The 26,801-nt window shown below is 52.9% G+C and overlaps 2 protein-coding genes across 7 annotated transcripts in view; one reads left to right on the top strand and one right to left on the bottom strand.

The window, feature by feature from the left end:
• Positions 1 to 26,485, bottom strand: part of PASK (PAS domain containing serine/threonine kinase) — a 46,073-nt gene extending 19,588 nt beyond the window's left edge. The window contains exons 1-12 of one of the 5 annotated variants that reach the window (XM_058436495.1): positions 26,432 to 26,485; positions 19,071 to 19,308; positions 16,745 to 16,977; positions 16,133 to 16,303; positions 14,882 to 15,022; positions 14,183 to 14,317; positions 13,227 to 13,487; positions 12,078 to 12,246; positions 8,895 to 9,051; positions 5,412 to 6,664; positions 3,177 to 3,361; positions 2,291 to 2,458 (exon numbers count right to left, since the gene is read on the bottom strand). In XM_058436495.1, the coding sequence (XP_058292478.1) occupies positions 2,291 to 2,458; positions 3,177 to 3,361; positions 5,412 to 6,664; positions 8,895 to 9,051; positions 12,078 to 12,246; positions 13,227 to 13,487; positions 14,183 to 14,317; positions 14,882 to 15,022; positions 16,133 to 16,303; positions 16,745 to 16,977; positions 19,071 to 19,308; positions 26,432 to 26,464 (3,144 nt within the window). In that variant the 5' untranslated portion in view covers positions 26,465 to 26,485. Of the gene's footprint in view, positions 1 to 2,290; positions 2,459 to 3,176; positions 3,362 to 5,411; positions 6,665 to 8,894; positions 9,052 to 12,077; positions 12,247 to 13,226; positions 13,488 to 14,182; positions 14,318 to 14,881; positions 15,023 to 15,138; positions 15,735 to 16,132; positions 16,304 to 16,744; positions 16,978 to 19,070; positions 19,309 to 25,542; positions 25,626 to 26,044; positions 26,095 to 26,207; positions 26,350 to 26,431 lie in introns of those variants that run through there. The other 4 variants (XM_032761473.2, XM_058436505.1, XM_032761463.2 and 1 more) reach the window with 4 other exon arrangements.
• The window catches only part of PPP1R7 (protein phosphatase 1 regulatory subunit 7), a 34,599-nt gene continuing 33,262 nt past the window's right edge, over positions 25,465 to 26,801 (top strand). The window contains exons 1-2 of one of the 2 annotated variants that reach the window (XM_058436515.1): positions 25,735 to 25,838; positions 26,389 to 26,677. In XM_058436515.1, the coding sequence (XP_058292498.1) occupies positions 26,626 to 26,677 (52 nt within the window). In that variant the 5' untranslated portion in view covers positions 25,735 to 25,838; positions 26,389 to 26,625. Of the gene's footprint in view, positions 25,839 to 26,388; positions 26,678 to 26,801 lie in introns of both variants that reach the window. The other variant, XM_058436512.1, reaches the window with a different exon arrangement.

The following is a 26,801-nucleotide window of genomic DNA, read 5'->3' as shown; positions in this document are numbered from 1 at the left end:
TCTCTACTAAAAATAAAAAAAATTAGCCAGGTGTGGTGGCAGGCACCTGTAGTCCCAGCTACTAGGGAGGCTGAGGCAGAAGAATGGCATGAACCCAGGAGGCGGAGGTTGCAGTGAGCCGAGATCGCACCACTGCACCCCAGCCTGGGCAACAGAGCAAGGCTCCGTTTCAAAAAAAAAGTTAAAGAAAAATAGCAAAAATAAATCATAGAAAGTATGAGAAATTAAAAGAAAACAAAAAATACTTGATGAGTAAAATAGACAATTATTTGGCAAGTGTAGCAAAAAAAAGAAAGCGAAACAAGAATTAGGACAGCCAAGGGAACATCATCTTCCAGGTATTGACACACCATCCAACTGCCACTTGGCCAGCCTCATAACTCTGACATTTAAAAAAAAAAAAAAAAAAAGGAAGGAGGGAGGGAAGGAAGGAAGGAAAGAAGGAGGGAGGGAGGGAGCAAGAAAAATGAAAAAGAGGAAAAAAAGAAAAAAGAAAAGAAACGAAAAGAAACAAAATGAAATGAAACAAAACTTAGGTATGAATATAAACGAAAAAAAAATCCCAAATAGAAATAGCAAATCAGGCCAGGCGCAGTGGTTCAAGACTGTAATCCCAGCACTTTGGGAGGCCGAGGTGGGTGGATCACAAGGTCAGGAGAACGAGACCTTCTTGGCCAACATGGTGAAACCCCGTCTCTACTGAAATACAAAAAATTAGATAGGCATGGTGGCGCATGCCTGTAATACCAGCTACTTGGGAGGCTGAGGCAGGGGAATCGCTTGAACCTGGGAGGAGGAGGTTGCGGTGAGCTAAGATGGTGCCACTACACTCCAGCCTGGCAACAAAGCAAGACTCCGTCTCAAAAAAAAAAAAAAAGAGAAATAGCAAATCAAAAATCAAATTCAGCAATGCATTAAGAGACTGTTATAATATAATAAGACCGATACTGTATGTTATTCGTTTTATTAATAAAGGCAACAAGGATATGAGTATCTCAATAGATGCTGAAAAGACATCTTTTGACAGAATTTGATAGAACTCAACACTCAATTCTTAAAAAATTTGAGCAGGTTGAAAGTAAAATGAAAGATCCTCCAATGAAAGGTGCTCATCAGGCACTGAAAGGAGCCACAGCCACCTTGGAGCAGCAGCAGAGCCCAGGAGAGGCAGCGGCACACCCGCTGTGCAGCACACCCCACAGGACCTAGTTAAGGAGAGACAGGAGGGAAGGATAAAAGGATGATGACAGGCGAATCACAGAGGGGACAGACAACACTGTCATTACTGCAGAGGAGTGGTTGTTGATCTAGAAAATCCAAAGGATCCACTGAAAGAGCATTAGTACTAGGAAGACTTGGATATACACATATGATGGATCAATCCAAGCTCGGGTTTTTGGTGTATTCCGGCCACAAGTGACTAGAAAATGCAGGGAGCAAAGGACCCTGCGGGCAGTATTCCATGACCCTCCCAGGAACCCGCCAAGCCAGGCACAAACACACCTGGACAATCTAACAGGGATTCACAGCAAGCAGCAGATGCTGGTTCTGAACAGGAAAGTGGGCATCATCCTGATGTCAATTCCCCCACATCGCAACATGTCCAGGCAGCTACAAATCCCAACAGGACTTGGGAGGGAGGGACAGCAAGTTCTAAAGCTTATTTGGAAGGAGAATATGTAAGAATGGCCATGATAACTGGGGAGGAAGGGGGTGGGGGGACAAGCAGCTGGCAGTACTCAGTGCACCTAGAGGAATGCCTAGCACACACCAATCCCTGCTCCAGCCGTGAGCTATAAACAGAGCAGTCATTCCAGGGAGCCGGGAAGACCAAGAGCTTCTGCTGGTTAGCTTGCTTGCCTCTTTCTTGGGGTTTTTTTCCAGCTGGGTGGAGGCGGTCCTAAATTTGGTTTTAAGCATGCATGTGCAGTGCCCGTGAGATATCAGCATCTCAGTGGGGAGGAGGAGAATGGTGCAAACCCCAGGCTCAGAAAGGAGGGAACACAGGTCCAGATGTGGGGTCTAACACAAGGGCAGGAGGCGAAGCCCTGAGCCTGGCCTGTTCGACGTCTGAATCTACAACTTGACGGGATCAGCAACCCTGGATGCGGACATGTGTTCTGCTGAGAGAACCTCCTTGTATCCGGAAACCGCCCACATACCAGGTTGTATGCTTGGTGCCGTACGTAAAGGACTCCTCAAAAAACCCCAGGCTTAGAGAACTGGGACCAAAAGTCAAGAGCCATTTGAAGTGGTGCCCCGCGCCACTCCCCTCCCACATCCAGGGTACCTCCTTGTTTTTTTCCTTGTCCACAGCAGTCCACACGAAGCCAAAGGCCCCACTGCCCAGCGGGCTTAGGGTACTGTACTTTTGGGAGTACTCGCCCTCACAGGCCGCCAACCCCTCCAGTTCCACAGCCTTGGGGGGCTCCTCAAACCAGGGTCTGGCTCTGAGCACCTGCAATGCAGAGGAAAGTCTGTGGGGTTACATCCAACTGCACCTGGCAGAGGTGCAGCACCCACAGTGGTCCCCCTGCGTCTTCAGCAGCCACCCAAGGCAGGTGTGCCCTGCACTCCAGTCCCCTGAACTCCAGTCCCCTCTCCTCCTATGCTCTCAGACAGGTCTGAAAGCCAATCTCCACAGGGCACCCCAAGCAGCCTCAGCACACTGATCCCAACTGGCACACATGTCAAAACGTGTTTACACCCCACCATACACATGGGCCTATGCAGATTTAAAGTGGCTTTATAGTCACACCAGATATTAGAAGACAGTGTGAAAAGTTACAAACAGGGCCAGGTGCAGTGGCTCACACCTGTAATCCCAGCACTTTGGGAGGCCGAAGCGGGTGGATCACCTGAGGTCAGGAGTTCAAGACCAGCCTTGCCAACATGGAGAAATCCAGTCTCTACTAAAAATACAAAATTAGCCGGGCGTGGTGGTGCGTGCCTGTAATTCCCACTACTCGGGAGGAAGCGGAGGTTGCAGTGAGCTGAGATCGCGCCATTGCACTCCAGCCTGGGGAACGAGAGTGAGACTCCATCCCACCAAAAAAAAAAAAAAAGTTACAAACAGACCGTATTCCCATCCCCGAGGAAACAGAGAGGTGCCAACTAGGATATCTGCCACACAGTACAAGGCAAGTCCAGGGCAGGCATTGACTGCAAATACCCACTTCCACCAGGCTGGGTCCGGTGAGCTCAGCAGCGGTAGGGTGGGTGGAGCTGGGCAGGCTGGCAAGGAAGAGGCGGGTCCTGGCGGCTGAGTCGCGTTGGCTGTGGAGGAGGTCTTTCACCAGCCAGCAGCAGAACAGAGGTGTGGGGCCCTGGAGCTCCACCCGCCTCACCTCAAACTGTATACCTGAAGGGTGAGAAGGTAAGAATGCACAGGCCTGTGCTGACCTGGCTAGACAGCAGCTTTAGGTTAGAAAAGTCCAGCCCTAGAATGCAACAGTCCAATCCCCCAGCAGCTTTAAGTTAGAAAGTTCAATCCCCAGAACACAGAGCAGAGAGCAGCCCAGGCAGAGGCCGGCAGCACCAACGCCTGGAGGAAAGCTGTCAGGGCCAGCCAGGGAAACACCCCCGGGGCACAGCCTGCAGGCCTGCAACAGTCACACCTCCTCACTCAGGGCAGCCAGAGGCCAAGGAAGCCCTCCGGAGAGGCCTGTAGTTGAGGGTGCAGACAACCTCCAATTCAGAATAGCCGGGAGAACCTGCACTCAACGTGCCCCTACACACAGTGGGTCTTTGGCCTTCCAGTGACAAGAATGTGAATGGCTTACATTAATCCACGTACACATGTACCTACTCTAGTCACTAATAGTCATATTAAACTCCATACCCACTTATATAGAGAAAGCACATATGTATTTTCCACAGCCTCCTAGCTATACACCAACGTAAGTGTGGTTAGCTTTTTTTGGTGGTGGGGGTTTAACAGCCCATTTTATTTCCTTCTTGTTTATATCTCTAATGTTTCTACAAATAACACTTATTATTTACAAAATTCTTTTAAGTATAAGAAAAGAACCCTAGCTATCAACACTACAAAATCAGCAATATGGAAACAACTGGCTAAAATAATGTGGATCTATTAAGAAATGAGGAAAATACAGCCAGGTGCAGTGGCTCACGCCTGTAATCTCAGCACTTTGGGAGGCTGAGGCGGGCGGATCACGAGGTCAGGAGATAGAGACCATCCTGGCTAACACGGTGAAACCCGTCTCTACTAAAAATACAAAAAATTAGCCGGGCTCGGTGGCTCATGCCTGTAATCCCAGCACTTTGGGAGGTCAAGGCGGGTGGATCATGAGGTCAGGAGTTCGAGACCAGCCTGGCCATCATAGTGAAACCCTGCCTCTACTAAAAATACAAAAAAATTAGCTGGGTATAGTGGCACACGCCTGTAGTCCCAGCTACTCAGGAGGCTGAGGCAGGAGAATCGCTTGAACCCAGGAGGCGGAGGTTGCAGTGAGCTGAGACCATGCCATTGCACTCCAGCTACGGTGGCCAGAGTAAGACTCTGTCTCAAAAAATAAAAAAAACAGGCCGGGCGCGGTGGCTCACACCTGTAATCCCAGCATTTTGGGAGGCCAAGGTGGGCGGATCACAAAGTCAGGAGATCGAGACCATCCTAGTTAACACGGTGAAACCCCGTCTCTACTAAAAATACAAAAAATTAGCCAGGCATGGTGGCGGGCGCCTGTAGTCCCAGCTACTTGGGAGGCTGAGGCAGGAGAATGGCGTGAACCCAGGAGGCGGAGCTTGCAGTGAGCCGAGATCGCACTACTGCACTCCAGCCTGGGCGACAGAGTGAGACTCTGTCTCAAAAGAAAAAAAAGAAATGAAAATAAAAAAGAAAGTAAAACAGAATCAACCTCAAAGGGGCAAGCAGAGGGGCCTGATCACATGACCCTCACAGAAGGGCAGGTTTTTCAGAGATCAGAGCAGCCTAAACACCAAAAGCACGGAAGAAGAACACGTGAGCATCTCGCCACGCTCACATCTCTCTTGACCTCTCCATGTGACCACTGAGGTGGGGGCTGGTGGGAGGTGGAGAGACAGACTCCAGCATGACGCCCCTGCACCTCTCCTGCTCCCGACGGAACCTCCCCAAGCTGCTGCGCAGAGCGGCTCTCTGAAGTGTATGGCCTGAGTCGGGAGGCACAGCTGGAACTGATGGGCATGGGGCAGGTGGCCTGGGACCTTGGGCACCACCCTCCGCAGGCACACACATTTGTAATCTTAATTTTCAAGAGGTGGATGATATGCATTCTCCTTTAAAACATGATTTCTGCTGAAACTATTCCAGGGTGAAACCCCATCAGAACCCAGAACAAGCAACGCCCTGCACCCACACTGAGCTGTGCTCTGGGGGCACCACGCTTCTTCCCATGGGGCCCAGGACATACTCAGCCGTAAGCCATCTCGATGGTAGCAGCTCCCGGAGTAGGCACCCTCCTGGATCTCCTGCTGCAGGCCAGCAGCCCCGCACATCACGATCACGGGTGTGGAGGTGACCTGGACGTTCAGCCTTGGCTCCTCTGCTGATGGGCATGTGTCCTCAGGGCCAGCATCCAACGTGGAAGGAAGGCGTCCTGAGCTTTCTCTGTCGCTTGCTGCGTAATGCTCAGAGGACACCAAACCAACCTCAAGTGGTTCTGTTGGACCCTGTCCCAGGCAGCTATCCCGGAACCGTCGGCCTTGGCCAAGATCAACACAGGTGCCGGTCAGTAGTAACAGCTCCCTGTCATCCAGGACACGTGACCCCTGTTCCTGGAGACTGCCTACATCTGGATCGGAGCCCACTGCCAAGGAAGAGGGTGTCCCTCTGAGTTCAGACGTAGCACAGGAACAATTTGATGATGTTTGGTCTGTCTGGTCACTGAAAAAGAGTTCCTTGAGGTTCCAGGAAAACGAATTCACATCAACCTCCTGGGCCTCCACTGCTTCCAGGCCCCCGGGGAGGTCCGTGGCCAAGGCATAGCAGGCAGAGGAGCTGCCTGTGCAGCCACTGTACAGGTCTCTGCCTCCCAGATCGCAGGACGACACCGGAGCGGCGACAGCCGGGCACTCTGTCGGAACGAGTTCGGCGTGGGGGACATCAAGGGCTCCCGCAAGGCTCAACTGGGACAGCTGCTCCTTAATCAAGCAGGTCTGCAGCTCTTCTCGGTCATTTTTCACTCCCAGCCACGGCTCATCTAGAGTAGGTGTCCCAAACGAGAGGCCTGCCATCCCAGAGGGGCTGGGGGCCAAGTCCTGGCTTCGCCACAAGCCCCATTCACTCCCGTAGCAAGGGCAGTGCATCAGGAGGCTGCCCCCCGCCAGCTGACCCTTGGCCTGGGGCTCGGCCACGGCAGCCCCAGCCCAGAGGTCTGAACTGCTGGGACCACTGACTCCCATCCGCTCTAGCTGGGCCTTCTGACACAGGCCACACATGCCAGCGTCACTGCCCCCATCCTCAGCTGGGACTGGAGCTTCAGATTCTTCGCAGGAGGCAAATGGCTTCACATCCACTGGTTCAGACCTGCTTTCTCCCAGAAGACCCTGTCTGGGGCTCTCTATTGCCACAGGTTCCTCTCTCCCCAAGGCAGTGACTTGCTGGTCCTCGGGCAGCACCTGCTCACCGTGCACTGGCAGGCTTCCTTCTGGGACACTGTCCACCCTGGGGATAATGACATGGGTGACCATCGTGTAGGGCCACAGATGAGTCAAAAGGAGAGACTGCACCGATTCTCCATTAGAACTAAGTACAAAGCATTTAATGCCACCAATTTATAACAAGAAAAAGACCAAATTTTGTGACCAAGTTAAAAAATAAAGCACTTAGTCTCAAATTTATCCAGATTAAGTCCACATTTAGAAATGATTTAGCAGAGAATGCTACCACAAGCCCAACAGTAAAGTACAGGAGCACTTGCCAATGCTTTGCTCAGCACTCCCACTTCATCTCAGGGCCCCCAAACCCCCCGTCAGACGTGCAGCTCAGCCTCAGCCCCACCTGCAAGGGGAGGTCCCTGCTGCTGCCTTGAGGAGGTGTGAGAGGAAAGGAGAGAGGGATTGGAGAGTCCCTGGTAAACTCTACAACAGTAAAAACACAACTGATTGACTACAAACACCATCCGATTTCACAGCCGACGAGGGAAATGGCTCTCAGATTTGGGAAATGGCTCTCAGATGGGGCCCACGCAGAAGGGGACAGGGGCCAGGGGGCCAGGCGCGGTGGCTCATAACTGTAATCCCAGCACTTTGGGAGGCCGAGGTGGGTGGATCACTTGAGGTCAGGAGTTCGAGACCAGTCTGGCCAACATGGCAAAGCCCTGTCTCTACTAATAATACAAAAATTAGCCTGGTGTGGTGGCAGGCATCTGTAATCCCAGCTACTTGGAGGCTGAGGCAGGAGAATCGTTTGAGCCTGGGAGGCAGAGGTTGCAGTGAGCTGAGATTGTACCAGCTCACTGGTGCGATGGGTGACAGAGTGAGACTCCGTCTCAAACAAAAACAAAAAAGAAGGGGACAGGGGCCGAAAAAGAGAGAGGAGGCTGGTGAGGGCAGCTCCTAAGAGGTGGCACACAATGTCCTCCAGCATTCAGCACATGGTGACCCACGAGGAGGCTGCCACAGCCCAGACAGGATGATTACAGAGCCAAGGGACCCAGGCCTCCCGTCAGCCCAGCCACTGTGGCCTCCACACGACAGACCGACACTGGGCACCAGATGAACAGAATGTGACCTCACCACCTCACTCGGGGACAGACACACAGGTTAACATCAGCAACCTAGTAAAGGTATACCAGAGGCTCAGAAAGAGGACAGGATCGGGCACAGTGGCTCACACCTGTAATCCCAGCACTTTGGGAGGCCAAGGTGGGTGGGTCATGAGGTCAAGAGATCAAGACCAGTCTGGCCAACATGGTGAAACCCCTTCTCTAGTAAAAATACAAAAATTAGCCGGGCATGGTGGCAGGTGCCCGTAGTCCCAGCTACTCAGGAGGCTGAGGCAGGAGAATCACTTGAACCCGGGGGGCAGAGGTTACAGTGAACCAAGATCACGCCACTGCACTCTAGCCTGGGCAGCTGAGTGAGACGCTGTCTAAAAAAAAAAAAAAAAAAAAAAAAGATTCTGAAGAAGAAAATGGGTTAAAAACACACACACACACGTGCTATGTACAATAGGACTATCACAATAGAACGAGTTTTTATTTCAACTTTTCTAAATGTTCCTAATTCTCTAATATAAACTTTCTTTACTCTAAATAGAATATTTTAAAATGTGCAAAGAGAACGGCTTCATATGACTTTGAAAATGATAAAATTAATCCCAGAACTTTGGGAGGCTGAGGCGGGCGGATCACAAGGTCAGGAAATCGAGACCATCCTGGCCAACATGGTGAAACTAAAAAAAATACAAAAAATTAACCGGGCGTGGTGGTGGGCGCCTGTAGTCCCAGCTACTTGGGAGGCTGAGGCAGGAGAATGACGTGAACCCGGGAGGCAGAGCTTGCAGTGAGCGGAGATCGTGCCACTGCACTCCAGCCTGGGCGACAGAGCGAGACTCTGTCTCCAAAAAAAAAAAGAAAATGATAAAATTATGTTTCTATCAGTTCTCTGAAATCTACCTAAACATTCTGGAACTCTGCACAGCCTGTTTCCTTATCCCTACAGTGAGATAGTAACACCATGGTGCCCTCCCACACAGGCTGATAAGGACTCAGCCAGGCAGCGCAGAAAATCCAGGTGTCACTGTGTGTGGAACAGAGCAGGCGCTCACCACATGTGCGTTTTCAGTATTACTACGAATAACAGGCTGAACATTTCTCTCTGACATGTTCCTCATTCACCTACCATCTGCCTGGACTTTTACTAAACCTGCAACCTCCCACCAAGGGACTTACCCTGGAGCAGGCTGAGGTGAGAGGCGGGAAAGGAGCTGGCCTCCAGCTCCCAGCTCAGTCTGAGTCCCGGTGAAGATGTCTTGGCTTTCCACCAGCTTCCGGGTCTCATCTCGGGGCACAATGTGGCCACCAGCAAGCACGACATTAATCCTTGGATCTGGCAGCAACACCGAAAAAGAGTGTTTGCTCTTCACAGGCACTCCCTAAAACGAATCTGCTCATGTGCCTGGAACTCACTGAGGCTCCTTCACAGCATGACCAGCATCGACCACCTCTCACCACCCCCAGCGTCCCAGGTCCAAACCAGCGCCCTCTTCTCTGCCTCCTGTCTCCCTGCTGCTTGGCCCAGGACACCTGCAGCCAGCTACCATGATCCTATCAACACCCAAGTCGGAGCACGGCCCTCATCTGCTGACAACCCTCCAACAGCTCCCATCTGACTCTGGATAGAAGCCAAAGTCTCGGCCATGGCCCTCCAACTCTGTGGCCTCACTCCTCCAGGTCTCTCCACCGGGCCCTCTCTGGCCAGCCATCTCGGCCTCCCTGCCATACCTGAAGTATTAGAGGCCTCGGGATCATGGCTCCTGATCCCAGAAATGCTGTACCTGGGTATCTACAAGGCTTCCCTAGGCCTCCTGGGCCCCCAAGCCTAAGACTGCATGCCCTCTTCCCCTCTTTGCCTTCCTCCCGAGCTCTGGCCACTTCCTGGGCTCCACATGTCACCTGGCTCCTTCCAGTCCCCGTGAGGGCAGGGGCGTCTGCACGCAGTGCAGCCTGGCCCGTGGTAGGGGATGAATGTATGTCTCTTGGTTACATGAGAGAAAGCAGGCTACATTAGGAAGGACACTGGAAGGCCAGGCACAGTGGCTCACACCTGTAATCCCAGCACTTTGGGAGGCCAAGGCGGGCAGATCACCTGAGGTTGGGAGTTCGAGACCAGCCTGACCAACATGGAGAAACCCCGTCTCTACTAAAAACACAAAATTAGCCGGGCATGGTGGTACATCCTTGTAATCCCAGCTACTAGGGAGGCTGGGACAGGAGAATCACTTGAACCCAGGAGGCAGAGGTTGCAGTGAGACGAGATGGTGCCACTGCACTCCAGCCTCAGCAACGAGAGTGAAACTCCGTCTCAAAAAAAAAAAGGACGACCCTGAGAAGAACCCTAGCCCCAAGCCGAGGGAAGCCTGCTCTGTCACCAGGACATTTGGGTGGTTTGGCATAACTTCTCCAAGAGGCATTTTTGACAGTAACTAGCAAAAGTGTTCATTCCCTGAATCTGGAAGTTCCACTTCTAAGAATTCATCCTAGGGAAACAATGCAAGAGTAACAGAAATGTTGTGATCCCCTCCCCCCACCACCAAGTATCTGATAAAGAGCATGTACTAAACACACAGCCGTGCACACACAGGTCAGAATTTGGAATTCCGGAAAAAGGGGAAGGGGAATATAATCAGTGCCAGAGGAAAAAGCTTGTATAAAGGACAGACTGAGACAGAAAACCCCAGACAGGATGAGGGGAACCACATGCTAAGGAAAGCCGGGATTGTCAGGAGAGCCAACAGCCTAACAAAGCATCTTTTAAAACAAATGTCACAATCCAGCTTCTAATGACCCAGGCGAGACCCTGTGGGGAAGGAGGCTGGGCACATCTGCCAAAGAACTCACACGAAGCCCAGAAAGCTAAAGAGTGTCTGATGGTGAATGTTTATCTCACCAGGCCAGTCAGTCTCGTGAAGCTGTAGTTTTCCTCAGTGACTGTATTAAATCCACTTTCACACTCATTCAATACCCGAGTGACCGCGTGCAGGACAACCTCGCAAGCCAGCACCTGCCGACCTGCCTGGACCCACCACGATGCAGAGCCCCGAGGCGGCTGTGCTTTCTGCCAGCACTGGCCACTCTCTCTCTCTCTCTCTATCTCACGCCCACTGTGTCCTTCCATAGAACAGAGACCCCCAACCCGACAACCCTGCCACACCATCACCTGGACCCTTGGGCCCCAGCCTGCCCCAGGAACTCCAGAACCACACCCAGTGAGCCCACGCTCCAGGTGGGCAGAGCCCCTGGAGGCAGAGTCCCGGGGTCCTCACCAGGGCAGAGCCAGGGACAGGGCGCACCCCCACCCCAAGCTTGTCAACAAAAGAGTGAGCATTGTGGAAGCAGCCAGGGGCCTGCTCCTTACCAGGAGCTCAGGCGTGGGCCCTGCCAGAACATCAGCGGGTTCCACTGCCCCTCATTGCTCCCAGCCAGAGTGGGTCCCTCGGGACAGGAGGCAGTGTGCTCACCCTGTCTACAGAAGCCACACACCTACGACTGTGCATATGAAAGGGACTCGGAGTATTTGTTGAAATAATTTAAAACGTCAAATTAAAACTATGTGGGATAAACATAATTAAACCAGGAAATACTGGTAGAACATTCGATTTAGGAATTGCAGTCAACCCTCAGTACACTCAGGGGATGGGTTCCAGGACCCCCAGAATGCCAAAATCCGAACACCCTCACGTCCCACAGCCCACCCGTGAAACGCAGGTGCATGGAAGGTCAGCCCTCCGTATACGCCAACTTCACCTCCCACCAATACTGGATTTCTGAGGTTGAAAAGAATCCGTGTATAACTGGACCCTCCAATGTCAAACCCAGTTGTTCAAGGGTCAGCGGTAATCTGATATGCTACATGGATTCACTCAAACTACATGAAGCTATGTAAGTTTACTTAGAAAAGACAAGACTGTGAGTTAGCTGTGTCTCGGATACTAAGACTGTGAGTTAGCTGTGTCTCGGATACTAAGACTGTCAGTTAGCTGTGTCTCGGATGCTAAGACTGTCAGTTAGCTGTGTCTCGGATACTAAGACTGTCAGTTAGCTGTGTCTCGGATACTAAGACTGTCAGTTAGCTGTGTCTCAGATGCTGTGTCTCAGATATTATGGGCACAGTCTTGGGGGTTTTCTATTCTTCTTCTCTACGCTCGAATGTTTATAAGAATAACATGTCACAGCCCCTGAGACAGAGAGGAACATCAAACCAGAAAACAGTCACCCCCTACTCCGCCCCCCCACCACCCCTGAGCCTCTGGAGGGGCCGTAGCTCCTGCTCCTCCCAGCCCTGTCTCAGAGGCACGGGGCTGTCTGGAGCTCAGCAGCTGCAGGCGCATTCAGGAGGAGGAGGCCGTGTCTTACCCTGGGCCCCCTCAGCGGGGTCCTGGCCCTGCCACGGGTCCAAGGTTCTCTCCCCACACCCACTCTCATCGCCGACGTCCAGGCAGCTGGCCAGGTCTGGGAGCTGTAACGAGCTGTCATACGCAAGGTCCATGTAGCTGTAGAAACCAGGAATCAGGAAACTGATATTCTAGAAAACAAAGCGGGGACATTTCAGAGCCTGGAGGATCCACGCTGACCCACTGGACTGTCCCCCTGGGGGAGGAATAAACACAAGGAGAGCCAGTCCCTGAGGGTTCACCCTCAAGGTCAGGAGAGGCCTCGGGCCAAATGCCCTTTGATGCACCTGAAGCCCCTCTGATGTTCAACATGTAATTCATGATTTTTCCCCTTTTCTTAAGAAAAAGGTAAAAACACACTCTGCGGCAAGTTACACTGACATCGACACATCTTTGGAGCAGACATCTGGCCTTTGGCCCCATGTTTAGATGGATCTGGCAGCCTGTGTCTGCAAGCCTCACCTCATGTGGCTCACTGGTGGCCGGAACAGTGACATGCACCCAGGACAGAAGGACTGCAGGGCCCTCTGGGCTCCTCCCAGGCCAGGAGCTGCTCTGACAGATGCTTCCTCTGAACCTGTGTGTGGCCCCCTCACCAGGACACTGCCCATAATGTAATGCCGGAACCCGCCCTAACCTCACAGAGGGCACAAGCGTCCGTGCCCCCAAAATCCTTGCAAGGTCTCAACGCCCTCAGCTCCTGTGGGAACCCCTCATCCAGGAAGAACGCTAACTGCTTTTTAACTAACTTAAATTGAACTTAACTACAATTCAGCTTAGCTACTTTTTAGTATTTCTACTAGGGTGAGCAATGAACCCCTGCAGTTGTGTCGTAAACCCTGGTCCATCAGTCAGACCAGATCTCTCAGGGCTTTGAGGCACAGCGCTCCTCTCCCTCCCTCTGACGGTGGTTGCTGGGGAAGGGTGGAGAGAAGGAGCTTGGCAGCCGTGAGCAAGGACCTCCCTCCCTGGACCCGAGGTCCCTCCTGGGTAAAGGAGCGAGCTGGAGAGCTTGCCGGGCGCAAGGCCTGTGCCACACGCAAGCCCGCACTGCAGAGCACGGCAGCTTCCTCCGAGGAGATGGGGAGCCAGGCGCCCAGGGCAGCCCCACCTTGCCCAGGAGCTCGGTCTTTCCGTAACCAAACAGCGTCAGCGCGAAGCTGTGGTTGATGCCATGGATGGTCCCATCCGGCAGGAGGGTGATGAGGCCGCTGATGGTGCAGAACACCCAGACGGATGCCCGGTAGCCCTTCGCAGGGGCTGCCTCACCGGTGGTCACCTCCTCATTGCTGGGTTGGGATTTCAGCTTTAAGCTCAGAGGGAAGGTGGTGCCGTCCCTGGCTCTTCCAACAGACCTCTGAATCTTGAGATTCTGAAAGAAAGGCTTGTCGTTTGGCTCAAGCCGTGTTTCACGTGGACAGAGCACTGAGTCTGTGCTGCGTCCGACCCGACTTCTACGCCACATGTCATCAGGGAAGGTCCCCAGGACATCTCACACTCACACTGCTCTGCCTTCCCTCTCCTCCCGGGCCCGCCTGGCCCAGGAAAGAGCCCTTTGTGGGTGGGGAGGACTCAGTGTCCAGAGCCGCCCCAGGCACAGCGACCCCAGGGCAAGTGAGACACCCCAATGAGGGGCCGGGCACCAGCAGGGAGGGAGGGAGGGAGGACTGTGGGGCTCAGGCTCAGGGCTCAGCCACGCCACTGGCAACCGTGCCATCCTTGCTCTGGCCCCAGGATACTGGCCCCACAGGCTGCACTGCACCAGCTGCGCATGTGTGGATGTGTTCTCCCACCCCTCTCAGCCTCGGGCAACGTCCAGCATCCACCTCTGTGGGTGGCCCAGCTCTAGGGAGAAGACAAGACTCAGGGGACAAGAGTGGCCAGCTGGGAGACCGCACGGGCCCCGGGCCTTGGTCAAGGCCTCGGCGCACAGGAAGCTCAAAACTGAGCACGTCCCACCCCTACAGCCACCCTTGCCTTCAGAAACCCTTGGTCTGTGTCTCCAGTTATGGATTCAGAGCTAAGAACTCCACCCCATCACACAGTGCGAGAGGTCAGGAGCCCCACCTTTGGGATGTGCTGACCAGGAGGAGGGAGCTGCACGGAAGGGATCAGGTCTGTGATGTGCTGCCCAGCCACGTCCTCCCCAGACACGTACCCGTGAAGATGAGCAAAGAGACTGTCGCATGACGTGATGGTGCCCTGGAGGAAAAGCCCAGTGCTTATCATAAAAGCTTCTTGCACTCCAGCTGTAAATTTAACTAAGCTTCAATATTTTCAAGCCAAAAGCAAGACCCCAACATGACTTCTCCATCGGAAGTGCAAGAGACATATACCCATGAATTTGATAAGAGCATCCTCATCTGTCTCCTTCTACCGGAGATGCACCTAAATTGTGGGCCTTCTTGTTCTTCAGGAACCTGGCCCACACCACAGCTCATTAATAACATCCCAGTTCACACATGAGGGCTGTCTCTAATGCCAGCTACTATTCTGGGGGTTTTGCATATATTATCTCATTTAAATGTTGAAACAATCTCATGAGGAGTTATGATTATGCCCCAGTTCACGGGTGAGGAACTGAAGTATGGGAGGTTCGTTCCCTGCCCAAGCACACACAATCAGCGAGGGCACCACTGGGCAGACCCTCCAGGCTCCTCATTCTCTTTCTTCCCAAAGGAATGAGACAGGGACCAGCACTTGCTGAAGAGGAGAACGACACCGGCTCCAGCGTCCATGAGACATGAGGCAAAGCCGCACACTCACATCGCTCTGGAAAGCGACCCAGGTCGAGACTCTCTCCACGGGCTCCAGGACCACCACGCAGCACAGGCGGTGCTCCTGCCGCATCCTCTTCATCCACACAGACACTGGAATCTTCTCCCCACTACGGCTGATGATGTCCACCTGTGGAAACAGGTTCACACCTGCATGCCGTGGACCCAAAAGACCAGTCTGGGTGGGGCACCCACCTCCAGGAGGCCCAAACTCCAGGCACTGCAACGTTCTCAACTTCTGCTTACCTGACTTTCATTTCAGAAATTTACCAAAGCACAAACAAGATTTCCGATGCTGAACATTAAAATCTCCAAGGGCAAGTTTTATCAAGAGAGTAGATTTCATTCTCAGTTCATGGTAATATTGCAGGGTGAAAAAAGCAGTATCTGTTATTTCTTAAAGAAACAGACACCAACACATGGTGAATATCTTAGTTTTTTTCTTCTTAATAGTCACTAAGTCAGTTTCTTGAACCAGTGATTTTCTGACACAACTGGTCCTAAGCCTGTGACATCAGTTCAGTTCAAGCAATGGGGTCCCCTGTGTGAAAGCCACAGTGTCTAGGTGGGAAACAGGCAACCTGGAGGATTCGGATGACTACTAGAGCCTCAGATCATACCCCAACCTCCACTGCCCTCCAACGCTGCTCCCCCAGTCCCCGACCAGCTGACGAGGCCGTCCTGCTTTGAGGGGAAACTCTACAATCAGCCATGCCTTGGGCTTTTTCCATGCCTTGGGCTCAGTCCTCCACATCCAACTCAGATCACTGTCAACGTCCAGGTTGGACACGTGGCACAGGTAAGAGAATCAACACTGTCTAGAGAAACGCTTCCAGGCCCACACCCCTGCCTGCTCCCACAAGCACCAAACAGAATGTAAAAATCAATAGACAATAAAACCGTATGACTCTTGAGCGTCTGACGTGGTGCCCAGCAGGGCTGCAAAACACTAGTGAAGCTGCAGCCCTCAGACAAAGCAAGGGCCACCCACAACACCCCCCGGGAGTCCAGCCGCAGCCACAGCGTCCGTTCCTGTGATGAGTGTTTTTGAAGGGCCCCCACCCCCACTGCAGCTGAAGTGGGGAAACGGCACCTGGGATGACATTTTCAGCTGAAGAAGCTGAGATGTCCTGGTGCCACCCAACCCCCAGCAGAGCTCCTGGTGGGGAACACCGAGCTGTTCCTGTCACACGCTGCTGGTCTTGAGGCCAGACTGAGCGCTGCACCCGCATCCACTCACCACCGTGCCAAACACCACCGCAGCGTGGCCGTCAGCCTCCATGTGCTCCTCGCTGAGGGCCTCCACCACATCAGAATCTGACCTCAGAAAGAACTGCGTGAGCTTCTGGCCAATCAGGTCCTGGCTGCTGTACCCCAGGAGCCTGCAAGCTTTGTCGTTAGCAACCAGGATCTGAGGAATCACAAAGAGGAGCAAAGACGCAGACATCCCCAGCAGCTCCACCAGCTGCCCAGAATAGCCCAGGAGGACCATGTAGAAGCCAGCCTTTTCCTGACAGACAGGGTCTCACTCTGTTGCCCAGGCTGGAGTGCAGTGGCACAATCAGAGCTCACCGCAGCCTTGAACTCCTGGGCTCAAGTGACCCTCCTGCCTCAGCCTCCCTGGTAGCTGGGACTACAGGTGTGTGCCACCACACCTGGCTAATTTCTTTGTAGAGATGGGATCTTGCTATGTTGCCCAGGCTGGTCTTGAACTCCTGGGCTCAAGCAAACTTCCCACCTCCCAAAGTGCCCAAATGTTTTTCTAATTGCATTAAAACACACAAATCCCAGGTTTAAGGCACAAACCCCAAAACCACATCTACACAGCTAGATCTAAAAGAGAAGCAAATACCTCTGTGCTCTTGGCATCCACCGTGAAGATGGCCTTGTTAGGGTTGCACACAGGGGCCGGAAGCAGGGGTGAGGACCACCCTGAGGACAGTCCCCGCAGCAGGGAGCAGCAGGACACACTGCCCCGGGGCCCGGACGGGTCCGTGTGCTCGGGGGCAGCAGGGCAGTGCAGTTGACTTGTACAAATATTCTGGGCAGCCAGTGATGAGAGACAGTAGGAGCTCCATCTGTCTTCTGAAAAGAGAAGCGAAGCGAAGCTTTAGACTTCACACAGCTGCAGTGTCCACCTTCTGAAACAGGCAAAGCACACAGCCCTTGCCCTCAACTCCTGCAAAAAGATCTAAGGATTAAGTCACTCTGCACAGCTAACGCACACTCTCATCACGTGTCTGAACGTGGTATCCAGAATCCACTTAGGCAACCACCAGGTCCACTCGGAAGCACGAACAGCACAAGATCAACACTTCTGTGTCTAAATTACACTCAAAGCCAGGCGTGCCTATAATCCCAGCTCTTTGGGAGGCTGAGGCAGGAAGGTTGCTTGAGTTCAGGAGTTCAAGACCAGCCTGGACAACACAGCGAGACCCTATCCCTACTAAAAATAAAAGTTTTAAAAATCAGTTGGGCATGGTGGCGTGCCCCTGCAGTCCCATCTACTCAGGAGGCTAAGGCAGGAGGATTGCCTGAGCCCAGGAGTTTGAGACTGCAGTGAGCTATGACTGCGCCACTGCACTCCAGCCTGAGCAAGAGTCAGACCTTGTCTCAAAAAACAAAAAAGCTTAATTACACTCAAAGGTTCCTTCCTTCCCACCTTCTGTCTTCTGTCAGTCATTCCAAGACCCCATGGCCACTCCGGCGGCTGCCCTGTCACTTACTCCTTGGAAGCGTCCTATGATTCAAGAGCTCCTTGTGCAGCGTCCTCACTCTCAGCAACGCTTCCAATGGCTCCCAAAACACTCAGTCCAGTCATTCCTCAGGCCTCACCCTCCTCCCACACCACCCTCCTCGGGCACCTGGGCTCCCCCACCTCCCGCCCTCTCACCTCTCAGTGACCACGGCTCCATCTCACCCATTCCTCGGTAGCTTTAAATACATCTAACTAGAAATGCACTGAAGACTCCCACACTCGCACCTCCAGCCCGGACCTCCCACAGCCCACTCGCCCTCTTCCCCATCTCTGGAGACACCAACTGCATTCTTCCAGTGCTCAAAACCAAGCACGCAAGACCTAGCCCTTCCATTTCTCTCCCATCCCCTCCCCTCCATGTCCTTCATCCAGGACCCCTGACTTTCTCAGTGAGTGGCCTGACCCCGACCATTCTCTGAGACTGGAAACCACGTGGCCATCCAGCCACTCTCTCGCCCCTCCTCTTCCCCAGACAGCAGTCACCAAGTACAGCTCCTCCTCATGTCTCAAGGCCCTGTGCCTCCGGCTCCCACCCCTGCTCCTCATGCAGCCACCAGAATGATGCCCCAAAAAAGGAACACACCTGTCGACACTCACTGAGAACATTCCTGATCCGTGCCTGGGTGAAGCTCACTCCCAAGGGTGCTGTGTGCCTCCCAGCCCGGCCCTCCCTGCAGTATCCCGGGTGCTCTCCACAGGGCCCTCCGCTCTACACCCTCAGACACCCCAGTGCACAAGCTCAGCTCCAATACCCTCCTATTCCAGTGTCGAAGTGCTCCTCGGCCTGGAGACCAGACCCCCAGCCACCATTTCCCGCAGCTCTGTGCCCCACTTCCCCACTTTCAAGGTCTACCCCAACTTCAAGGACACAGCCTGCTGTCTCCCCAAGTGCCTCCATCAGACAGCCCCTCAAAGGCAAGTGACGCTTTCTTCCTCACCATGGCCCAGACCTTTGGGGTGCCTGGACATAAGAGGCACCAACAGACTCTGGACATAGGAGGCACCAACAGACTTCTGCCCCATGATTCTTGGTCCACCGGCTAAACCTCATTTAGCTCAGTAAATGCATGAGCAAAGCTGCATTTCCCTAAGTAAAACAGCCTAACCTAGAACAGCGTTCTCACACACTCTGAAGTAAGAAATAACATTTTGCTGTAACTTGACCCTGAAATTGAAGGGGAGTTCCACCTGCTGCCTGAAAAGAAGCGCCAGATGCCTGGGAATCACAACAGAGCAAAAGCAGCAGCAAAGGCCCTGCCAGAGTCACCTGCCAGCGCGAGCCGAGCGCCTAAACCACGAACTTTTCTCTGCAGGAATAGAGTGGCTTCAATCCCTGGTGAGAGGGTTTCCATGACAACACAGCGCAACCCCACATGTGTATTTCCACGCGCCGAGGCCTGCAGCGGTCGAAGGTCATTACCGGAGAGTGCCGTCCTGCTCTGGCAGAGTCTGGAAAGCCCATTCCTTCTGCTCAGATGTCTTTGGGCTGAGGAAAACGACCTGCTGGGCTCGGCGGTGGTCTGTGCAGCTGGGCCCTCTGCTGGCACTGGCAAGGGGAGGCTCTGGGAAAGGCATCTCTGGTCCTCTTCAAAGGCTGTTAAGCCCCCGTCCTCCATGGGAAGAAGGGAGACCAACTGCCAAGCTTCCACCTCTAACAACTAGAAAACAACGTGAAGCTGATTAACATCTGCAATGCAAAAACATAAAGGCAGTTTAACCAACTAATTCATAATGCTGAGTTCAGCTCGGCCCCAAAAGACATACCCCACCAACTGCCGTCCCGGGTCAGAACCTGCGACAGGAGAACGGTCCGCCCAAAGTGGTGCTAAAAGAAGCTCTTTCCAGGCCGGGCGCGGTGGCTCACGCCTGTCATCCCAGCACTTTGGGAGGCCGAGGAGGGCGGATCACGAGGTCAGGAGATCGAGACCATCCTGACTAACACTGTGTAACTCCGTCTCCACTAAAAATACAAAAAATTAGCCGGGCGAGGTGGCAGGCGCCTGTAGTCCCAGCTACTCGGGAGGCTGAGGCAGGAGAATGGCGTGAACCCGGGAGGCGGAGTTTGCAGTGAGCCGAGATCACACCACTGCACTCCAGCCTGCGTGACAGAGAGAGACCCCATCTCAAAAAAAAGAAAAACAAAAGCTCTTTCCAAGAAAAATAGATAGGAAGACATGGGAAAGAGGGAAGGAGAGAGAGAGGAAAACAAAGAACAGGGTGGGAAGGAGCCATGAGGGAAGGCAGGGGCTGCAGGTACACACCAACTGAAAATACTCCCAGGTCATGATGAACTCATCAGTGCGTGGGGGCTGCACAGCTCCCATGCCCCCAGCTTTCCCCTAAAGTGAGTCCTGACCATCCGACCAGCTGCGCACAGAATCACCTGGGTGCTGCCAACAAGTGAGGTCACGGGGGCCATGGCCAAGAGGCCATGTCTCCTAGAGACAGGCCTGCCACCAGAGATTTGTATTTTTAGCTTTTCTCTTATACATGATTCAAATGCTGATACAGGGTAGAAATACAGGAAAATCTCACATACTCTTCACTGAGTTCCCTCTCATGGTGACATCTTACAGGAGAGTGTCACAGCCAGGAAACTGACTTGATACCATCCATCAGCCTCATCCAGATTTCAAGGAATTTACCTGCACGTGTGTGTGTGTGCGTGTCCATGCATGTGTGCATGCGCATGTGCACGTGAGCGTGTGTGTGCACACGTGAGCATGTGTTCTATGCAGTCTTGTCACATGTATACATTCATGTGACCACCCTGCAGAGTGGAGATACTGAAGAGTTCCATCCTGCATATTGGCAAGCACTTGAAACACAAGTACACATTTACCAATACCCTGTCCTCATGGCCAAACTCCACAAAAGAGCCCTTGAAGCAAGAAGATCTCCTCTACTGGAAGGAAGCCCCCACCTGGTCATCCAGGCTGTAGATATATGGCAAGAGGAGGCTGTGGCCAATACCAGAACCATGGCCGGAGTTTCCCCCACGAAATGAGGAGACCCTGGGGCCAAGGCAAGCCCACTCAGACCTCATATCCCCTCTTCTGGACCACTTTCTGGGTATCCAGAACCCCAGAGTTCCCAACCAAAGGGTCCAGTGCCCACTTCTAAGACACACACAGGCCTCTTTCCACCCAGGTCTTCCCACATCGGCACACCTAGACCCGTGAACTGGCTGAGGAGCAGCCTTCCAGGAATAGCAAGCTTGGACAAGCTGGCAGGATGCCCACATGAGGCCCTTCCAAGACAAGGCAGGCCTGGGGTGGAGAGGAAAGGGGAGGTGGCCCTCCCAACACCACCTCTTCCAATATGGAACTCCAAGGAGTGCCCCCTCCTTGCCTTATCCTAGCATCTGGTGGCTACTGGCCATCTTTGGTGTTCTTGACCTGTGGCTGCGTCACTCCAGTCTCTGCCTTCGACGTCACAGAGCTTCTCCCTGTTTGTTTGTTTGTTTTGAGACAGAGTCTCACTGTCGCCCAGGCTGGAGCGCAGTGATGCGATCTCAGCTCACTGCAACTTCCGCCTCCCGGGTTCACACCATTCTCCTGCCTCAGCCTCCTGAGTAGCTGGGACTACAGGCGCCCACCACCACGCCTGGCTAATTTTTGGTATTTTTAGTAGTCAGGGTTTCACTGTGTTAGCCAGGATGGTCTGGATCTCTTGACCTTGTGATCCGCCCGCGTCGGCCTCCCAAAGTGCTGGGATTACAGGCGTAAGCCACCGCGCCTGGCCGACTTCTCCCTGTTTGTATGTGTCTTCACATGGCCATCTTTTTAACTAGGAGATGAGGTCTCACTGTGGTGCCCAGGGCATAAAAGATCTGATCTGTGGAAGTCAAAACACTAAACGTTTTAGCCAGGCAGGCCTCATGGCCTGCACCTATAGTCCGAGCCACTCTAGAAGCTAAGGCAGGAGAACTGCTTGAGCCCAGGGAGATGAAGGCCAGCCTAGACAACAAAGCGAGACCTGTCAAACCAAATAAAATATAAAATAAAATCACTAAGTTTTTAGAAGAAAAGAGGCTATCTGTAAGACTTTGGGGTAGGGAAAGTTTTCTTAAACAAGGCACAGAAAACTCTAGTTATAAAATAATATTAATAAATTTAACATTAAAATTGAGAACACATCACCCCTGTAATCCCAGCACTTTGGGAGGCTGAGGCGGGCAGATCACGAGGTCAAGAGATCAAAACCATCCTGACCAACATGGTGAAACCTCATCTCTATTAAAAATACAAAAATTAGCCGGGCATGGTGGCGGGCACCTGTAATCTCAGCTACTCGGGAGGCAGAGGCAGGAGAATCGCTTGAACCTGAGAGGTGGAGGTTGCAATGAGCCGAGATGATGCCACTGCACTCCAGCCTGGCGACACAGCAAGACTCCGTCCCCCCCCCCAAAAAAAATTGAGAACACAGGTTCACAAAGAATACCATAAAGAAAATGAAAGAACAAGCCACAATTTGGGAGAAGATATTTGCCACATACATAACCAACAGAAAATTCATATCCAGAATAGCTTTAAAAGATCAACTATTTAAAATTTAAACATTTTTAAAAGACACATGGCCCAATAGAAAAATGTCAAGAAACAGGAACAAGCATTTTACAGGAGAGGAAATCTTAATCATGATAATGTTATACCTACTAAGTCAGCAGAAATTAAGAATCTAATAATGCCCAATGTCAAAAAGGATTTGGATCAACAGGAGCTCTTAATACATTAATATAATCTCTTTAGAAAACAATTCAAGTCAAACATTTGTCTATATGGATACAGCACTTTCCACTTAGATTTATATTCCAGAGAAATTCTTGCACACAGATAAGAAGCCACCAGAATGTTTGGGACAGTATGGTTCTCAATGGCAAAGACAGGCAGAAAAAAGGGAGGGAAGAAAGGGAGGGAGTGAGGGAGAGAGGGAGGAAAAAAGGAAATGAAACCCAAACACTCTTCAACAAGAAGATAGATTTTAAATTCTGGAATATTCATACATGAATTACAGCAGTGAAAACAAATGAACTACACACAGGGTGAATCTTAGCCATATACGAGTGGGAAAAATCAAATTACAGAAGACAATCAGCAGGAGGATTCCTTTGTCATGAAATAATCTAAATAAGTAGTTCAGGGAAACACACCCATGTGATTAAACTACTTCCTAAATAAGAGACTGGTAAACCTACACTTCAGGCAGGTGGTTCCCTCTGGGTCAGGCAGGTGCTAAAGTGGGGAAGAGGCACAAGGGCACAGGTCCCCTGATTTCCTAATTTGGGTGATGGGTTCAAATGCGTCCACTCTGCTGGTACAATTCATGACTAACACTGCCTTTATTCTTTTGTATGAATAAACTGATACGGCCAAAAAATTCAGAGACATTCACACACAAACCCAGCCTAGGACCCCAGAAGGCAAAGGCTCTGCAAACCTGCAGATGTGTAGGAAGCTAGAAAAAAATTACATATGGGGTTTGGGGTTCGAGTGTGCAGCTTCCCTACAAGCAGCAACAATGAATGGGACCTTTAGTCACAGGTTTACATCTCCTTCTCTAAGCATCCAAATGCACTAATTATTGCTATAATAAATAACAATGACATGATTATAGTGTGAGGCAGTTTTTTCTACTTTTAGAACCAACCTATAGACAAAGCTCAGGACACTTAATTATAGCTTCAGAATACATTGTAAATGTTGTAAAACCTTACTTTCTTAAAAAAGTAATATAACTCTTCAGAATACATTATGTTAGAAAACCTTAATTCCTAAAAAATGTAACTCTTCAGACTGTAATGTCAATGTCACAAAACTATTTTTAAAAGTAATATACCCAGTACTTTGGGAGGCCAGGCAGATTGCTTGAGCCCAGGAGTTCAAGATCAGCCTGGGCAACATAGGGAGACCCCGACTCTACCAAAAAAAAAAAAAAAAAAATTAAAAATTAGCAAGGTGTGGTGGCACATGCTGGTAGTCCCAGCTGCTGGGGAGGGTGAGGTGGGAGAATCACTTGAGCCCAGGAGGTGGAGGCTGCAGTGAGGACACGGCACCACTGCACTCCAGCCTGGGCCACACAGCAAGACCCTGTCTCAAAAAATAAAATAATAAAAAAGTAATATAACTATTCAGAATATATTGCAAATGTTACAGAAGCTTTTTTGTAAAAGTAACTAACATGAGACAGAAAGGGGAAAAAAAAGCGAAGGGAGGGTAAGGGCATGCAATTTTTTGTCCTTCATGGGAGAAAGTAAATAAATACCAACCAAAGTTGAAACATGAAGATGTGGAAGTTTAATTAGGTTACTGAGAGTTACAAGCCTATCCAGGAGGGAAACTGATGGGACCCTCTGCGGGAGCGGGGAGGACAGCAGGAAAGATGCATCCTTTTTCCCGCTGTGCCTCCTGGGCGTCTGAGGTCCACGTGGGCCAGTTTGTCACTGAACAGCATAGGCCCCTCGAGCCTCCCGTGCACTCCACAGCCACAGCCTGGCCTCAAGAAAGAACAGAGGCTGGCTTCACATGACCTTAGATCACTAAATTTTGACTCAGATGTTAACCAGAAATGCCTGCACGTCCAGGCCCGGATTTTTAAAATTGTCCTTTGTATCCACTGTGAGCTGCAGACACGGGAACCCAAACGCAGCAGACAGCACCTAATGGTGCCGCCGAGTAACCATATTCCCAGTGCTAGTTTTGATTCCAGAAGACACAAGTGACCCCACCTCAGACCAAACAGAAGCAAGGACAGCTTTGCAGGGAGCATCTCGGTGAACTTCTAGAAGCAACTGTCTCTCTCCCACCAGAACATAAGCCAAGAAGCAAACAGCTCCCATTGCTCTCAGCACAGCTGTACAGCAAAAAGGAGAACCAGTTTCAGGATGAGGCCAACAAGGTGAACAGTGCAGTAGAACACAGCAAGGATGTCAGTCCTGCAGGAGGCACCTGCAGAGCCGAGCCCTTCCAAGCAGAGTGAAGAAGTCTTTCAGAGGCAAAGACTCCCAGAGAGGAGTTCAGTACCCAGAAGAGTAGGTGGACGTGGGCCTGGAGGGGCCAAGCATGAGCCCAGAGCCTCCTATGCCTGCCCAAAGTCTTAATTTTATCCCCAAAATGAACTTTTAAGGATTCAATGCTTAGGAGTAACATGGCCAGATATGCATCTTACAAAGACTCCAAGGACCATGTCAGGGCGAGGCTGGAAAGCAGGAGAAAGGCTACAGTAATCCAGGCAAGAAATTATAAAGTCTTAAATTAAGGTAGCAGCAGAAAGACGAAGAGAGGGAACCCCTAAGAGAAAAATCGTCATCGAATGGTACTGAGATGCAGAAGGTAAGGACGAGAAAGGCCTAAAGACGGCAGCGCAGGCCCCTGCCGTACTCTGGGAAAGAAAACCTCGTGAAAAGATTAAGGCTCAAGTCCAGGTCTTTGCTGGAACCAGGAGCGCGGACGGCGCGCGCCCCCCACCCCGCGTCGCCGGCTGAGCCCGCAGGGACCCACACGCCCAGCGCGGGAGCGTGGCGGGATCCGGGCTGGTTCTCCTGGAGCTCGCCCCGCAGGGCGGGCTGCAGTGAAGAGAGCGCACAGTCCCGAGGCGACCCGAGGCGCGGGGCCTTGGCGCCCGCCGGGCAGGCTACACTGAAGGGCACCCCGAAGACGCTGGGGGCGCGGGGCCCGGGGCCAACGGCCGCAACCCCGCCGCGATCTGGGCACGGAAAGGACGCGGGCTCGGCGGTGCGCGAAGGGCGCAGGGGCGGGAGACCCGGGGTCGGGTTCGTCTAAGGGCCGGGCGGCGGATCCTCCTGGGCCAGGGGCGTGGAGCCGCGCAGGACCCACAGCGGCCTTCGGGAGATTGCGGAGCCCGGCCCGCTCTCCCCAGCGCAGGTATCTCACCTGAGTCAGGCGAGGGTCAGTCCCGGCCGGCTACACATCGCGGAAGGGAGCCCCTCCGCGCTTTTATCCCACCGACCAATCGCACAGCGACTCGCACCGATTGACAAGCTCAACGGACCAACCACTTGCGCGTATGGGCGGGACTAAGCTAGCCGGAGTCCAGAAGCCCGCGCTAACGGTTGCTAGGGACGCACCAAACACCCTCTACGGCGCTTCGGAGGAGCCAAAGGAATCATGGGCGCCTCCGCCCCCGGGCCGGGCAGATGCGGTTTCCGCCCGACTCGCGATCAAAACGGGTGAGTAGCGCAGAGCTCGCCTCTTGGAGGCCTCTTTCTGAAGGCGGAGGACGCGGGGCGGCTCGCTTACGGGCCGGGTGGCTCCGCAGGGTAGACGAAGGCTGCAGCGTCCGCACTGGGCTGGGAACGGCTTGCAAGGGGAGCCCGTCTGGCGCCTCGGAGCCAGCCAGCTGGCTGGCGGCCCCACCAGCGCCAGTGCCCCGCACCTGCCCGCGTGCTCTGAGCGTCAAGAAAAGGCGGCATTTCGCATGGGTAAAATCCGCGCGGGGACGCCGGGAGAATGTTGTTGCTCTTGCCGTTCGGCCCATTGTACAGACGCAGCCAGCGAGGCTCGCAGAGGTTAGGGATGCACATAGGACTGGCCCGCACCTTGCAGCCACGGAAAGATCCGCCTGGCCTGCGGCCCCTCCACGCCTCCGAGGTCGAGACAGTGACAGAAGTCAACTCTCGAGCCCAGGGCGTCTCTCCACTCTGCCTAGATGTCCACTCCGTCTGCCTGCACCTACGGCTCTGTGCGTCCCGCTTCGACTCCCTCTGCTTTCCTTCCCAGCTTCTCGCCTCCAGACTGTTCCGGCTCCGCTGCCTGAAATTACCTGCCCCGGGGGAGGCGCGGCGCGCGGCCTCATGACGGAACTACAACTCCCATGAGGCGCTGGGCCCACGCAGGCGCGCCGCAGCTGAAGTCGCCGCGCCAGAATCCCATTGGCTGGGCCGGCTCTGAGGCGGGAGCCCTGATTGGCTGAGGGGTCTGAGGCGACAGATTCCGGAAAGGGGAAGAGCAGCCAACATGGCGGCGGAACGCGGCGCGGGCCAGCAACAGTCGCAGGAGATGATGGAGGGTGAGCGGCCTCTGCGGGCGGCGGCCCAAGGGCCCAGCGGGCGGGGGGAGCTGCGGGCTGGAACTGCTCCGTGACTGAGAGAAACTCCACGTCCTGCCTCTGGCCGCCGCCGCGCGGCCCCCTG

The sequence above is a fragment of the Hylobates moloch genome, unplaced genomic scaffold (genome assembly GCF_009828535.3).
Source record: "Hylobates moloch isolate HMO894 unplaced genomic scaffold, HMol_V3 SCAFFOLD_1, whole genome shotgun sequence".
Lineage (NCBI taxonomy): Eukaryota > Metazoa > Chordata > Mammalia > Primates > Hylobatidae > Hylobates > Hylobates moloch.
Note: the sequence above shows the minus strand (reverse complement) of the source record. Positions and strands in the feature narration are given on the sequence as shown.